Source organism: Aythya marila, assembly GCF_965140915.1.
Source record: "Aythya marila genome assembly, chromosome: 6".
Lineage (NCBI taxonomy): Eukaryota > Metazoa > Chordata > Aves > Anseriformes > Anatidae > Aythya > Aythya marila.
Genome location: NC_139047.1, coordinates 9,428,578 through 9,445,916, shown reverse-complemented (window position 1 = coordinate 9,445,916; position 17,339 = coordinate 9,428,578). Strand labels below are relative to the sequence as shown.

The 17,339-nt window shown below is 40.5% G+C and overlaps 1 protein-coding gene across 1 annotated transcript in view; it reads right to left on the bottom strand.

Annotated features, from left to right (window-relative positions):
* Positions 1 to 17,339, bottom strand: part of DRC11 (dynein regulatory complex subunit 11) — a gene marked incomplete at both ends in the record, with an annotated part of 98,838 nt that overhangs the window by 45,514 nt on the left and 35,985 nt on the right. The window contains one exon of the mRNA XM_082763216.1: positions 7,286 to 7,370. Coding sequence (XP_082619342.1) covers positions 7,286 to 7,370 — 85 coding nt within the window. The remainder of the gene's footprint in view (positions 1 to 7,285; positions 7,371 to 17,339) is intronic.

Below are 17,339 nucleotides of genomic sequence, written 5' to 3'. Positions count from 1 at the left end.
TCAGATGGTGATGGGCAACTCCAAATATTCACTCTGCATTGTGGGGGGTGCAGGAACAGAACTTACATGTCACTGCAGCATCTGCAACCATTTTAGAGGTGAGAAGGGAGTGGGAAAAAAAGCTCTCAAACATATGATTCTACAAATCTAGATTTCAGAAGATGTTTGGCATGGTGTGGAGAGAACTTCAGAGCAGCTAATCCATGACAGAGCAACCCCTTTCACTTATGCTGACAGCACTCCTACCTGCAAACGTTGATGCAGGTGATACAGACTCCTAGCATGTGTTTGAGAAAGTGATTTCCATGTCCCAAACCACTAGGGCTTTTATCGAGTAAGACCAATTCCTGAAACCACCCAGAAGCACAATATTCTAATGATATACAACTTTGAGCTCCCTCTGGACTTGCATTTGAATTATGAATGTGTCTTAGCATTTTTAAGGCAGATTGATATTATACAGATGGATTCTGAGAGACTGCCTTGAGGCATGTCCAATTTCAATATTTGGCTAAAGACTGAAATTGCTGCAGTGGAAGAGAGACTGGATAGAGATATTGTGATGATCTCTGACAGATATGCACTGATAACCCAGCATCTTTATCCCTGCAAGGTAGCAGTAGCTGATAACTGGATAGAGCTGCTTCAGCTTAGTTCCTGTCCATTTACGCATTACTACCTGAAAAGGGAGACAGGGAGATTTGCTTTTTCTATCACTTTCTTGTTTCCAGACACCTTTCATTGTGTTCTCTTGTCCTAGAGATGAACTGTAAGATCATCCACTGGTGAGTGTAAAACAATCTGTGGACACTGAAGCTTATTAATGCACCATTAATACTGGCAGTACTGTGAAAGTGTAGAAAACAGATTTCCAAGTTTAAGACAAGTGTTTCCTGTAACAGTAAAAATACTTGTTTTCTAAAAAATGCCTTTTAATGGATTAAAGATTGGACAGTGGAAGCGAGGGGCGACAAGGGCTATATTTTGCAGTCAGTGAAATTTCATTACTGAATTTCCCCAAGCATTTCAGTACCTTACATTTAATTAAATATGGTAATTTAAACCCCAAGCACCGTTCAGTCATATCTTGCGGTGATAAGCAGTGAAGCATTTCATTCTCTTGGATAGATTAATAGATTGACTAGAGTTCAAAATAGGTTTTTAGTGTCCCAGCAGGCCTCTTGTATCCAAAACCAACAGAGCTACTCAGACTGTATCCTTTACTGTAGCACTAATACCCGGCCAGATATCCAACCTCATCACCTCCACCTCCAACCTCTGCTCTGCCTGCCTGCTAATGGGTAGCTGTAACCATTTCCAGCATCCGAGGGGTGGGTTTATCCAGCAGGAGTCCTGTAAGCACGCATGTGATTAACAAAAGGTTTTAATTTTAGGCAGTGCTTCCAAGTTCTACTGGCAGTGTTTTAAGTATATGCAGACTTTGATTGGAACGATTTCTTTTTCATGTTTTTATGCAGATGAATAAAAAGATGCGGAAAGGGGTTAGTTTCTGTTCTTGTGAACAAAACATATAATGGGATGGAATTGTTGAACTGCCCTTATCCTTCTGTCTTGCCTTCATCAGCTTTGTAGGGTGGGAAAACAAAGCTTGTGTTTACCATTTTCAGAACTGCTTGTGTGGGGTATGAGCAGTGGTGTGAAGCCTCCTACTAACTGCTTAGGTAGGTAACAGCAAATGGTGCCTGCAGTCAGTGCTGGGTGCAACACATGGGAACACAAGAAGCCAAGTCCAGAACCATGCCCAGTGATTGAAGGCAGAGGTTGCGTACATGTAGGGCCTCTGTCCTAGGTGGTGGTGTGGTCAGCATGTAAAGCCAGACTTTTCTGAAGCGTGTCTCTGCTTCCCAAAAGAGAATGACAGAGCAAATAGGATTTTTCCTTTTCTGCATCAGATATATCTTCTCCCCTATGTTCTTTCGGTACGGCTTCTGCAGCTCTGCTTGCACTTGTGCTCTAAGCAGCTTCGTAATTGCAGAGGACTGGGAGGTGGGGTGAAAGCTGGCTGTGTACCTAACCTTACATGGCTTGTATTCTTCTATACAGAACAATTTCCCCTCCAGCTACAAGAAGATGCCTGAGGAATCTGACAAAAGAACGGGAAAGAAAGGAAAGGACAAGCAAAGGTTAGTTTGAGAAACTAAGCAATTCACCTGCATTATAATACATTTTTTCCCCTGAAGAAAACTTCATAGTGGAAATAAAAGCAGATGCCTTCCTAAATTATTTCAGCCTGCCCTTTTCTTTGCGAGGTTGTCTCTTTTTGAAATGATGCTGAAAGCACTTTGAAAACCCTTAATGTTGGGGAAGGGAATGCACATCGGTGAGAGTGGATGAATTTTAGTCTCAATTTTTCCTAGTCTTGCTGTAGGAGCCCTGTAGACCTAGTGATGACTTTTATCCAGTAACTTTTTATTTCAAGGCTGAAAAGACACTTTGCTCTAAACTGATCTTCCACAAAAGCCAAATTGACTTTCCTTTTTATACATCAGTTTAAGTGTTTCCAAACTTTTTCAGTGCAAATCCCCTTTTTTGGGAAAGACGGGGGCGATGAAACTGAGGGCAGCCAATGAATGGGAATGCCTGATGTCAATGTATGAGCCAAGTATCCGAAAACCACTGGCTGCCAGTAGGACTCACTTATGTTCTGTGTTCCTCAGTCACAGAAAGCTTGGTGTTGGCTCAGGCAAGCAGAAACTTGAAGTAAATGTTCCTCCTCAAGAATAACCCCTTCCCTCATTCCTTGAAAGAAGACCTCGTTTGAACCTTTTGCCTTTATTAGTGTTGTGGGCATAAAAGAAAAAAGCAGTGATTGAGTTTGGGAACTTTAGATTGCCAGCTGCGGTGGGTAAGACAGCCTCAGAGCCTTGTAATTCTGGCTCTGAAACTATTTTGAACAGAAATAATGTGTTCAGAGCCTACTGTCTCTGGAGAGAATTTGCTGTCTTTGAGAATTAGCTCTTCAAGAAGAAGCTATTCTGATGTCTGAGGCAAAAATGTTTATTCTCCAAGGAAACAGGACTGAGATGGGAAGAAATGCCATCCCCCTGTCCCAGAGTAGCATACCAAATATCAGACATCTACACGACTTGTGCATAACATGCAGTATACTGTAAATGTTCTCTACCTGCCACCTTCCCTCCAGCTTCAGGGCACTTAATTAAAACTTCTATGAGCTGATTATTTCTATAAGGTGGTATTTTTTAGCTTTGGGTGTGCACCTGCAAGTAAAGATTAAGCTTAAAAAAATATCCCAGTGATGTCTGTCTCGCAGGAATGAATTAAAAATGATAGGGAAGATTTTATAGTTATATGGGATCTTGCAAAACCTTACAGTTGGATTTAATAGACAGTCTTGCATTTCAGTCCAGGATTGATGCGTGCTCTCATCTCTTTGCAACTGGCAGATGTTGCCCAAATGTAGCTTGGCTCACCAGTTAAAAACTTGCTTGCTCTTTTGATCACTTTCTGGCAAACACTTCAAAATGTTAGTCTCCATTGAATGTGTTTATGAAAAATCTATTAGTGTTGCTTGGTATATTTTTTTCTCTTTTTTCAGGGAAGGTGGGTGGTAGAGATGAAAAAAGGGGTTGTTGATATTGCCTGGCATTTAGGCACACGATATAGCCTGCTGACTTCAGCCAACAGAGAAATGATCACGCTCAGGGGGCAGTGGAGAGCTGCTGAACCAGGAGCCAACCTGCCTGGTGGCTTTGTTGTAGTGCATCAATGTCTGGAGGTGAATATGTCTGCCTGTTGTGTAGCCTAACAGAGCCTAAGTACCTTTTTTTCCTTTCTGCGTGGTTAACCTTAATAATGATGATATGAGACTCAGAGGTGCCCAGGTGCAGCTGATGGCACTGTTTAGCGCTTGTGAAAATCCAGCCTGATAATTTCTGAAAGGACTAGCCAAAATAGTGTGGAACACGGGAGAAAAGGGTAAGTGTAATTGTAGGCATCTATTGCGACTGCTGAAAAACTCACAGTTGGTGTATTTGCTATCAAGATAAAAGTGTATTTGTAGAAGGCTGGATACTACAACATGCAGCTCCACAGAGCCTCTTGGAGCCACCTCTGGCACTCTAAGGCTGTTTGATATACTCATTTGGAAGAAGATAATGCGTTTAGATGTGTGTGTGTGAACATGGTGGTACTTGATTGCATAATATCACTTTACTGTCTTGACCTGGGAAATAGACAGGTTTATTAATTATTAACTACTGGGATCCCTTGCACTGACATTCACAATCAAACTGATTACTGGGATTCATGAGAACTTTTAGCTGCTGGTAATAATGAATGCTAATCAGTGGTGTAGTGTTGCACAGAGTGCCAAATGAGGATTAGGAGCTTGTATCTATAACAGCAGTTAATGCATACTCTTTTTTGCCCCTTTTCTGTGCTTCTGGATCAAATACCGGGATTATGTTAATGTGGAAATGACTGTGCTCCAAACAGCAACTGAATGTGTAACCAGAATCTCAGTCTATTTTATTATAAGGTGCTTAACAGTGGAAGTGAGAGGGAGTTGGGAGAGGGGGAATGTGACTGCTAAGTGACAACTCTCTTGGCTTACTTTCATGGTGATGAGACTTAATGAACTACAGGAAGAGATCATAATTTTGTTGGCAGCAGTATAAGGGCAAAGCCAAAAATTGTCATATCTGATGATTATCTCTGGAGCAAAACACGAAAAACCATTAGGGATAGACATCTGGAACAGATGCAGGAAGATTACACTGAGTCTCAGAATCTTAAATTTCTCCTGAAAAGTGCATCAAGTAATAGAGAATTGCTTCTGTTCGGTTGAGACAGTACATATTTTTCTGACTAAATTGCCAAGCCCTTCGCATCTGGATGTCTTGGGCTTACCTTTTTGAAAGATATTTGTAAAATATCTTGAAAATGTCATGAAAGCAGTTTGCAGAAGGCTAGCTACATTACAAAGTCAAGTAAGGTCAGAGTTGTCAAAAGATAAAGAAATATAGAATGTATAATAATGCAGCAATGGTTCGTGAAGTGATTAATTTGTATTTTATTTTCCCCAAAGTGTCTTTACCTAAGTCTTATAAAATGCTCACTTTTTAAATGCAGTTCTGTCATGATTTTTCATGGAGTTTAACTTGAGAGTAACCAACCCATTCACGGAAGGTAATATATACAAGAGGTGAAATCTTTTGTCTCCCCTGAATTCAAGGGCAAAGCTCCCATTAACTTCAATGGGACCAGGATTTCATTTATTATGTTGCCCAGTAGACCAGAGTGAAACAAAACCAGTTGCCTTTGGGATTTTTTAAATGCAGGCTGACTCAGATGATCAAAAAATATTTTACTTTTCTGACATTCGGGTAGGAGCATGAACAAACTGAACTTTCTTTTGCCAACTACCTTCTGGATGCCTGTTAAGGGCATGTGAAATACGTTCTGCTCTCAGTTGTGCTGGCTGAAAAGGGAGGAAAAAATGGCTCCAGGGATCTCTTCGAAATCAGATAACTGCTGGTGAAAATTTGCTGGGAAAATACATGCTTTTTTTTTTTTTTTCCTTGCAGGTATTTTCCTTTATGCAGGGAAACCAGGCAGTAAAATGATCTCTCCAGGTTTTTAGATTCCTTTATATTTTATGCAAAGAGAAAGCAAATACCCAGGAGCCACAGCAAAATACCTGAAGGTGGAAATTCAAAGCTAGGAATAAGATAGGTAAAACATATTTCTCCAGTATTTACTAACATACCTAGTTTTGCTCAGTACAATTTCTTGTAATTTTTATTTTTTCTGAATTGTATTTATCCTTGTTGATAGCACGTCTAATTAGCATTGTGACCCCTGAAGCCTTCTCCAGCAACAAGCCCACACGTGCTGGGTGGCTTCCCTGCTGCTTAGAGCAGCCAACAAAACCTTCTTGACACTGGCATGTGTTTCTACTTTAGAAGCTGAAAACTTAATGGACTGGTCTCCTTCACTCTGTCTGGGACTGAACAACAGAGCGACTTAGATACAGAGGCTGGCAGGGTTGACCTTAGCACACTCTGAACTTGGCTAAAAGCAGGAGCATTCCCTGAGCTCAGTTTTAGTGAGGCACACGGCTGTTTGTCGCAGTTTTCTTGTGTGTTTCTGTAAGCAAAGTAACTAACAGAGCACAGTGCCTTATGCTGCTCTGGTCTGTATTTATATTTCCCCACACCACACAGATGCTGCTAGCATGCTCTAGACTTCTCTCTATGATTCCAAGAAGGACTGAGTCCAAAATATTGTTTTGCCATAGTTGTGTGAGATCATCAGTTGCAAGCAACTAATGAATAAAACAGTCTTTCAATAGAGGAACATTATTTTAAGGACCACAAAGGTCTGTCTTTCATGGTTTAGTTTTCCTAGCCCACTAGTAGCCATCATGCCTGGTTTACTCAGGGGCCAAATCCTAGCCCTCTGTGCAGGGTTTCCTGTTTGTAAACTCCCTCAACAACCTCATCATCCTGTTAAGATCACTGTGGAGGCTGGAAAAGGCTCCAAGTGCCAACTATTGCCTTCACTTCTTTGACTGATCTTAATTGCCTTCTCTGTGTGACACCCAAATGATCAGAGGAAGAGATTATCAGCTACTTCCATTAGTCAGAGAAGCCAGAAGACTGTTTTTTTCTCAGGAAAACAATTGAGATTGTTACAAGAATACATAAAATAAGCCAAGATGATTCCTTCACTTGAATGTGCCCCTTGTTCAAGCTCTCCTTACGCAGGCAGGCCTAGGCCTTGATTTACTGCCAAGAAACTGTTCTCTGCTCAGACTAAAGTTGCTGTGCTGGTACTGAATGTAGATACACTGGAACCAATCTCAGATTCTTTTTCCTGAACTTGGTAGCTTTGGATGCCTTTACCAAAGGTAAAACTTTGATATATGTTTCCACTAGTGTCTAGCACCAGTCAAACTACATGGATTTTTGAACATTTGAGCAATTCTTTGTAGCTGAGCCCATTGCTCCCAGCTGCCTCACACATTTAGCTGTGTAATTTGTATGGCTGAGCACCTTCCACTGTGACTAAGTGGTTACATATCCTGAAAGGGGACAAATTTTGGTACCTGAGTTTTGTGGTTTACACTGGAAGAAAAAAATATTTTCACTAGCAGCAAAAACCCCTTTAATCATAAGGTACCTGAAGAACTGAAGGCCACGGTCATGCAAAATTGCAACTTAAATAAACAGACATGTTTTGTGGAGGTTCCTTTCCCCTTCCCCTATCCCATTAGCCTTTTGCATTAGAGGAGTGACAGTACCTGCTCTGGGGTTTTCTCAGAAAAAATAGTCGCTGAACCTCCTGCTTCTTTGGTAGGATAGTCAGGAAACCTGCCTATGATGTGCCTGCATGAGAAACAAAAGATGGAAAAGGAATTAAAATCCATAAATTTCATGCAGTCGACAAAAATGTCAGATGGTGGTGAAGCATACTATTTGCTCCCCAAAACAGAGTGCCGTCTCCTGTGTCAGTGGCTTTTTGTCCAACAAATTCATTAAAACAGCTACAAGCTCATTTCTCTTATGTGGTCTACCAAGCACTGAATGTCCTTATGGAATTTCTTAGGGCTGTGCATCACTTCATAGCAGAGAAATTGCCTAAAATACTTATATTTATAGCTTTGCTCTCTGCTTTCAACACCCAGCTTTATTAAAAAAAAATAATAATAATAAATTGCTTTTTGATCTACAAATTCCAGATTGTATTTCTATGTGAGGATCTCCACTCCCCCCCCCCCCCCCCCCCCAAAAAAAAATTTCCAATGTACTTGCACAACTGGGCAGCGATAAAAGCTGGGGAGGTGAAGGTGACAGTGAGAGGCTTTGTGGTAGGATTTCACAGATGGGTATGGATAACATCGGTGTTTCCAGACCCTTCAAAAAGAGATTAAAACATATAAATAAATCATATAAATAATTACAGTCCAAAGGTCATTTATAGTGGTGAGAATTTTTCACCTCTTTCATAGCTGTAGCTTTTTGGATCATATCAGTAAGAGTTGCTGCTTGGTAACATCAGGACAATTTCGTGTTCCAAAAAAAACCTCTGACACATCAGAAAACTATCTGTGCTGCTTTCAAATCAAATGGTAACGTTTCTTCTAAATGAAACGAAATTTCCCTTGAGAAGGAAATAACTTGGGAAGGTTGACATGATTCATAAAAATTACTTTCATTTTTTAAAAAAACAACTGGTACCTTAAGGGACTTTCCTCATCTACAGTTACGCTGCACTCAATGTTGAGCTCAGACCCACGTGTATGGTTTGGATCCCTATCTGGTATTAAAGTAATACCAATTAGAAAAGAATAAACAAACATTCATCTGTGTTTGTAAGCCCTGACTTGCATGTTCAACAATTACTAGTTCTGTATGCAAACAGATGTAAAACTTTGTCCCTTGCATTCCCAGAAACCAGTCTGCATCAACAAAGGGGTGGCATTGTTAGTGATTTTTTTTTTAATCTAATAAGAATGGGCTTTTGGCCTCAAAAGACTGCATCATTTAGTTTATTTAATTTTAGATCTTTTTTTTTTTTTTAAAAAAAAAAAAAAACAGGCAGAAAATTGCTCAGTTTTGTTACATGCACTTTTATTTTAAATGTTGCTACAAGTCTGGCTTACAGCAACAAAAAAATCTTAAAATCTGCTGTTAAGGCTGTTGCTATTTCACTAACACCAGCTGGGAGGAAGGAAAGGCAATATGCACTGTGGGTGAAGAACCAGTTTGGAGTCTACCACCCACTGAACGTAGTATTGGTGCCAGCTTTCAGTATTTACTAGTGCTGCATTTGCTATTTTGCTAGCTCTTCATTTTGAAATCATTTACAGCTCTTGCAGACAAATATTTATCCTTTGGATATGTATGCTAAGTTTATATCTGAGTGCTGAATGAATTCTATCACTCTCCAATTTGGAAGCAAGTTGTATTTGTCCATAACCTGTATTTTCTGTGTGATTTTTTTGCTCGTGGTACAGCTGTTTAGGATGACGTAGCTCTTGTTTTTGTAGCAGCTACGGTAAGAGCTTACATTGCAAAATAGCTTGAGGTTAAGAGAAGGTAATGCCAATCTTTTGAAACAAATGGAGGAAAAAGAGCATCAGCCCGTTACTAACCAGTCAGCTGTTTGGGGACTGGGTCTTTGGTTGAGGGCAATACAGAATAAGTTCCCATGGTCATCAGTGACCTGGGAGCAGACAACTACTGTACATTTCAGGCATGCTAATTCTTCAGGGACATCTGTTTTTTTCTTTCTGGGCTTTGTCCTTTCTTGTGTACTGTTGCCTAGCATATCAATTGCTGCCCAACAGCCTCAGAGCATTGTTCTTTTTACTTCCCTATCAGACCTCTTCTGGATTTTACTATTTTTCCTCTAGTTTTAAAGGCCTACAACTTCAGTCTTGTAATGCCTGGAAATGCCCATGCATGACCCTTATAATCAGATTCCTTTCTTTATGAAACCCACAGAGTTTAACTCAGGGATTCAAAATCTGCCTGTAAATCTATATAGAAAAAAATCAGTAATTGATCTTCCTGGTCAGAAGTCCATTTTAAAGGTAATGAATCACAATTTTCTTTCCCTGTTCACTTTTTGGCAGTGGTTTACTCAAAGCACCAGCACGCTGGGTAGTCTCACGCACTTCTTGTAAGATATTATTTCAGATTCAACTGGGCCTAAAGCTACATTTTGCATAAGCTCATTTACAGTTGCTGATAATGGCACAACATTAGGACAAAAGTGGACAACGCGTGCTTTGTGACCAGCCAGGGATGTTCCTATATCCTTGTTCCATCAGATGCACTGCGTGTTATATGGTGTAAGAAATTCCACCCAGCATGTTCCACGTCGAAGAGGGAACAGTCCTTGAACTAGGATCTTCCAAACATGTGGAATGACTTTTGAGGTTGCTTTATAGTAATAATTGTTCATGTAATGTTAAACTGCCCTCCCCTCTGGAAACATGCTAGAAACAATGAAGTATTCATGATCAGAGCCAGTTCTAAGGCAATAATACTGAAAGAAAACAAAAACAGATGATGTAGGAACTTGCTCCAAGCCTGAGCCTAGGATGCTGTTTTGTTCTGTGGAGCCAGGAGGGTGCAGCGTAGAGGAGGGCTGTATGTCTGAAATCCTTGGTTCCATCTCTGGCATCAAAGGCACCACCACACTCTGAACCAAAACTTGCAGAAGGTGGAGCTGCAGAGTTTCCCACAGTCAGCAACAAGCCTGAAAATCAAACTGGGGACTAGAGCAGCGTTATACAGGCACCTGAGTTGTTTGTGTACTCCAAAAACTGAGATGCAGCTACAGTCACTGTAAAACTTTAGCCCATTAGAGATCACTGGGTGAGAATCTCAGGTTGGTATTTGTTATTTAGATTGCTCTTTTGGTTGAGTGAAAAAGAAAACTACTTGGCTGTGTTTCCTCCAATCTGCCTGGTATTCATTTTTGGTGTTCATTAGTACCTTGACACTTCCTTTGTGTGCTAGTCACTATAGACAGATTACCCACAAAGTTCATAGACCCTGATGATTTCACTACATGTCACCGTAAAGAGAATAATATGTAAAAACTAAAAATTGGTCAGAAAGTCTGGTTGCACGTTGAGGGGGAGTGGAGAATGTAGAAAGGTTAGGTACTGGAATGTGTGTGTATCTGAGAGGTATGCTATGTGTCAGGAGCACCTGGTTCCAAGGCAAGTCAACTTGCCTTGTTGCAGTTCCACTGGAAGAATAAGGGGATAACAGAGATGGAGGAGTGAAGAAACCATCTTCCACTCCTAGCTAAGTAAGAAAATGATGTAATGTTGTTAATCCAGCTACGTTCTGCTCTCCTCTCCGGTTCACAGTTACTGCTCTCCCCTTTTCCAAAGTTATTCGTCTTATTATAACTTAGATCTGTCAAAGGTAATTGAAAAAGAATGGTCTTTTATGGTCTGCAATGTAAACCTTTGTCTTTGGTCATGTAGCATAGACTTCTAGCACTTGAGGGCTCAAACTTGTTTTAGTGTACAAGGCATATATGTGTCTGGGTTTTAATGAGGTTCGAATGGCTCTTAAACATCTCCAAATCACCACCAGACTTGGTGTGAGTCAGTGTGATTGGCAGCCTACTGCAAGTCTCTGCTTGGCACTGAATGCTCCGATACCTTAATTCCGACTTGTAAAATCAATTCCTTGTCTGAACAATGTCTGTGCACTGTGCTCGTCTCATCTGGTGCTTCCTCCTCTTCTTGTTTCACAAGCATCATCAGAGAATCAGAATTTTCCTTGCGTGTTTTCTCTCTATCCCACATTGCTCAGGGATGGTTATAGTTAAGGCTAAATATGGTTGATTTATGAGGATATATTGTTGATTTAAACATTTTGCCTGGTAATACACTCAACGAGTTACTACCTACTCTATGCTCTTGCAAGATTTTACGTGTTATTCTTTCTTTTTGGCTGTCACTTCTCTAGCTAATTACATAAATGGCCTCATCACGAAAATAAAAAATTGTTCTTTGGAGAAAAAGGAGTGTTCAATTCTTTTCAGGTTAAGAAAGGATGTAGGCTGTGCACAGAGAAGGCATAACTGATGGCTGTATGTTCTAGGCAGAGGAACACCAGGAGCTTTCTGCACAGAAAAGAAACAAAAACAAAGGGTGGGGAGAGCCTTGTAAAGAAATAAACTCCTCTTTGTTTTGTGATCTTTGCCTGTTCTTGTAATCCAGCCTGATATGGGTTCTCTCAAACTACTTAAACAGCAGTGTTATTTTATTTTAGGTGTCTTTGCTCCAGCATTTTCTTTCCTTGTGTGTGCTTTCTTTAGCTCTTTGAAAAATCACTTCAAGATAAACTTAACCTAAACAAGTATCAAATTACTCATAAAACAAAATTGATTTTCATAGGCTCCTTGTCATCTTTAATGGGTTTGGACACAGATGTATTACAACCAGACATATTACAACTGATGCTTTACCTATGGTCCTGATCCTCCAAGCATTAGCTCGGATGTGTGGTTGTTATGCATGGATGTAAGTCGGTGGGGAGACTGGCAGGGAGAAGTGAAGTGCTTGGAGGATTGGAACCTTAATTGTTCTGGCAAAATACTTGGTTTCAAGTTTAAGATCAAGTGTTGTGAGGCCAACAATGTGCAAGAAGAAACATTCCCATGGAGAAATGGGTGTGAAAGGTTTTGGGAGAAAGGCGATATCTTTTATTGCAGTAACTATCACAATTGAAAACAATAGATTGTCTTTTGGGGGTACCCAATGACTTCCTTAGATCTGAAGTGGCAGAACTGAGCTTCAAAGCCAAGTAAGAGTTGGGAACAGTTGTTGGAGGGGACAGGCTTAAGTGTGGAATGTGGTAATCCTCTGTGATAGTTTTATTACATGTAGTATTAGTGGCCAGGAAAGGTAGACCTTTGGCTGACCCAGTACAGTTGTTCTTAAGCTTCTTGAGTTCCCAATGAACAGTTCCTAAAATGAAATAGTCTCTTCTGCTTTGTCATGAAGTTATTATATCTGTTCAAGAGTCTTCTTGGTATTTTAAGGATAGCAATATGTAGTTAGTGTACTGGGAAAAAGGGGAATCTCTGCTCCCTTTCAGACAGGCCTGGCCAGTCTGAAGTCACACTTTTGGCTATCCTGTTGTAAACCATGCTGAGAAAAGGGTTGAAAAGCTATTTTTGACCTATTGGTAACTTCAAAATTCTGACAAAAAAAACGTTCCTAGTTTAAAATAACAGTAGGTTTTTCTCCTTGAAATTAACCAGAAACATGGGAAGGTGGTGCTACAAGTTACTGCTGTGTTTTTGAATGGAAAAAAAAAAAAGGCAATGTGGGCAAGAATAATGCCAACAAGAAACAAAGCTTTATCACTTGCAATATTTCAGCTTAAATTAAAAAAAAAAAAAAGGCAATATCAGCCTTCACAATGTTTCGGTGCTGCTGATTTTGCATGTCCCTTCCTACCCCGCCCCCCAAGATTGCCAAAAAAAATTTCTTGGAGCTCAAATCTGAATTAACTCAGGACTGTGAGTTGGCCACAACCTGACCTAACTAGCTGAACTTGTTTGCAATATTTAATAACATCTGACCTATACTGAAAGCTTAGATAAACCTACAGAAGTTGAATATTAAATTTACCCACCATGGCACAGAAATGGAAATAAAATTAAAGTGGCGAGAAAGCAGATTGCTACAAAGATATTCAATTTTTCTGGCTTGACTCCTGCAATGGAGAATAGTCTTGGGCAGAGCTGCTGGTGAGCCTGATGTGAGGCTCTCTAAAGTAATGCTGAAAGCATCTCCGGGTGGACGCAAAGACACTGGGATCCCATCACCACCCTTGGAGGAAAGAGTTTCTGGGCAAGGAGCAGGGCACATCGTGGTTGTCACTCAGCAGTCCTGTCTGCAGCATTTCTGCTGCTGTTGGCCTTGCCAGGCCTATCTGTATCTGCCTTAGTGAGTAATTCATTAAATTGAGTATACATGCTTGTGTTGGGGTATATCTTGATTATCAGACACAGGCCCTATAGAACCAGAAATCCTATTTTGCTTCTCTGAAACCTACAGGAGAAAGTATTATGGAACCTGTGTTACTAACAGGATACTAAGAACACACAAAACTAGTCTAACAGCAAAATAAAAACCTGATCTATCTGATTTAACCTGCACTAATAACCAGGTCTAGATAATAACCAGGTTCATGATAGGTCTAGAAATAGAGTATGGTGAACCGTATTTGCTGGAAATACCTGCAGGTACCGACATCCACACTCGTTATTTGTTTCCTAAAAGGTTTACACTTTTTTTAGTTACTGTCATTCTATTTCAGACTTCTTAATGACCCGTTATTTACTGGAGCCATGAAGCGGGCTGTCTTCCTCACTGGGCTGTCTCATAAAGTGAAGAGCTGCTCACCAGCTTCCACAGACAGACTATCCTTAGGCTTATTTCCAGCATAAGCTTCCTGTTGACTGTCTACAGCCTTTCGAAGAATGCGGCTCTGTCAACCAGGCTGTAATGAGGCTGAGTTGAGCAATCCTTATGCGGAGGAAGAACTCCCCTCAGGGCCTAGCACCATGTCTGGGGGACTTGGCTGCTGGAGTAATGAGTATGCTGGAGCTCAAAAGTCTCATTAAACTCTCATCTGTTTTGATTTTCTTACATCTTTCCATTCTTTTCAGAGTGAGGTCAAAAATACAGAAGCTGACTCAAAGAAACGCCAGGTCAAATTCCCCTTGCATTTACTGAATTCCTTACCTTTGGTCAGCTTATCCTGCTTTCCCAGAATGTCAAATCCTGACTCAAATTGGCAATATTTCTTGTGCTTAGTATTAAACTTAAGAGACTGAAACAATTATGGCCAGTTTTAAGCAAGATTACTTTAACTCAGACTAGAAGCTTTGCAAGAATTGCTTTTCTGCAGAGTCAGCCAGAGGGAGTCAACAGTTCTTTATTAACACAATATGAATTCTGTAAAGAGGAAAATAAAGCATGCAATTTCGTAGCAAGGCCAGCCAAGAAAAATAGCTTACCCTCCAACATCACCAAGTCACTTGGGAAGTGGAGTGAAATGGAGTACGCTGAACATTTTCTCTTATCGGCTTTGTTTATGAAAAATTTGAGTGATTGCTTTTGCTTCTAGAAGTCAAGGTGTCAGAAGCAAAAAAAAAAAATAAAAAAATAAAAAAATAACACATCTCTTTTGGAGGAGAAAGAAGGTGCAGGCTGGGCATCACTGCTTTGTGTTGTTTTGCCATGGCCCATCACTGACCTGCACTTTAACCTGATGGTGTTGCTGTGGTGAGGGTGCCCTGGACAGGTCACCCATCTGGAAAAGTGCTGCTCACACTCATGCTGTGTTGGCTCTCCCTGGGCTTCACCTTCCTCATTCTGTGATGTTTTGGCATGTGCTGTATTTCTTCTGCCACCACCTGACTGCGAAAGGTACTTGAGGTATTTCAAGGGTATTACAGGTATTAGCTGATTAAAAGCTCTCGAATGCCTGTGCTCTGCCTCAACCTTTTGTTCGTATGCTGGACGGAGAGTTGCGTGCGTGCATAATAAATTCAGCACACTTGGGGCATGTCAAACTCCCCGCACGCACTGTGCAGCATATGCATCCTTTATGTCTGTCTGGAAAATTTGGGACCGATAGCTTGAAAACGAACAGAGAATCTTTGTGCTTTGATCTACCCTTATTTAAATGTTCAAATAAATACAGCGCAGCGTATAAGCATAATAGTTAACCTTGTGTGTCAGTGGTTAAAACAACCCAGCCTACCAGAGGCAAGGTCTAAAACAATGTGATTTTTATCTGGTTTATAACTGCTTGCATAATTTTACTGTGGGGTGAAGATGGGTAAATCTGAGGTGATGGTGAAAGCAGCATCAGATGTATTTCAGCAGTTAATTTCCTTCTTTTGAGGAGCTCTAAGTCTGCCTTACTTCTGTGCAGAAACACAGTTCAGTCTGACATAACTGGCAGCATTTTTCACCTCCCTATATTAAAATTATCTGCATGTGTGTGCTGTCTTATCCAACCACTATATCAGAGCTGTCCCATTCAAGGATTGTTGTGCCTCTGACCTGCTGCCAGTCCATGACTTGTCTTTAAGCGTTTGTAAAGGACAACGCGTAATCAGTATCTGTCAGGCATCACATTACTGCTTGGGAGAGTGGCTTGCAACTTCATTTAAGATCAATATCGCAGTGTCGCACAAATGACACTACTTGTAGCTAAGATGATGCTTGCTTTACAAGCACTTGTGACGGGGGAGAACTTCAGTGGGGAATAAGAGGTTGAAAATGTGGCATGATGTATTCTTCAGTTAAGAAAGCAACCAAATGCCTTGCTCTGAGATTTTCTGCTGCTAACATTCTTGTTCACTTCGAGAGATCCGGTTCTCTGTGGTTTCCATGAGTGTTTAAATGAACTCTTTAATGATAAATCTGAGGCAATTTCATGCATATGAAAGCAGTCACAGTGCATGATTTTCAATGTTCGTCCCAATTGGCTTGAGCAGCCTTATTTGAATAAATCACAATCAGGTATACACAGAACATAAAATGGGGAAAAACCTGAGACTGATCTTGAAGAATATTGCTGAGAAAATGTATACAAAGTTAGAAATGTTTAAATGTGCCTGGTCCAAAGGCTCCTGGTCAATACTAACAAACTAATAGTTCAGTACCAACAAAAATCAATTAGAATCTCTGCATTGGCAATTTAAAAGCGGGTGGGAAAAAAAAAAAAAGGGAGAAACATTCTAGATGAGCTCAATTAGAAACTAGTCTCAGGCTGGTAGTAAGAGCATCCATTTATCAAAGGTGTTAATTGAAAAACTTAGTCATCTTTGCAGTCCAAGAAACACACTGTGATACCTTGAGATGCCAAGCTCATTAACCCCCACCTTTTAGTTATGTGAAAGAAAAATTGGAGTGGTGTGTATATATACATAGATAAATTTTTGTTTACTTGTTTTCTGCATCTCTCTGGTGTATATTGTCATCTCCTGGAACTGGCTGAGAGTGGGGGCAATCTTAAAGACTGATAAAGAATTGAATTCTTAATTCAATTCTGAGTCCTATTGCAGGGCTCAGGCATTGCATCTCCAAATGAATTCTTTTGCCCATGCTACTCTCAGTGGAATGCACTCAAATTTAAACAATTATAAGCACAAAATGGAGCTTTGTTATTATTCTTCATTTATGTTGTGGCCTGATGACATGGTTTTTAAATGTTTCTTTGGTACACAGGGCAGGTGCTGCAGAGAGTTGTTGGCAGTGGGGCAGGAAGAGGCAGACTGTTTGTCAGAGGTCTAGGGGCTGTCCTCTGGGAATATGGAGCTGGTCCAGCAGCCCACTCGTGGCAGAAGCAGGGCACCCAAACATTGGTAACATTCTTCTTCCCAAGTGGTGTAATACGTAGGGAAGTGTGGGAAGTGCTATCTGAGAAGAAAGGCTGAAACTCGAAGGCCAAGTTGCATATTCACTTGCTAACCCTAGAGGAATGTTTTTTTCTACCTCCCTCTTTCTCTTCTTATTTATTTATTTATTTATTTATTTTAATAGTGGAGATGTAAATGTATTGCTTTATGGGCCTATACAGAGGATCAGTTCTTTGGAATGGCCTTATTGTAGGAAAGCAAGGCTCACGAAGGGAGGAATGTAAAGATTAGGTTTGGACAGGAATGAAATACAGGCACATACGTGGGAGAGGCTACAATCAGCTTCTCCCACCTTCACTCCCACCAGTTCCCAGGCCTCCCACAACTGCAAACCTTGCAATCCATAATGAATAAAAGCCCATGTTATACATGAT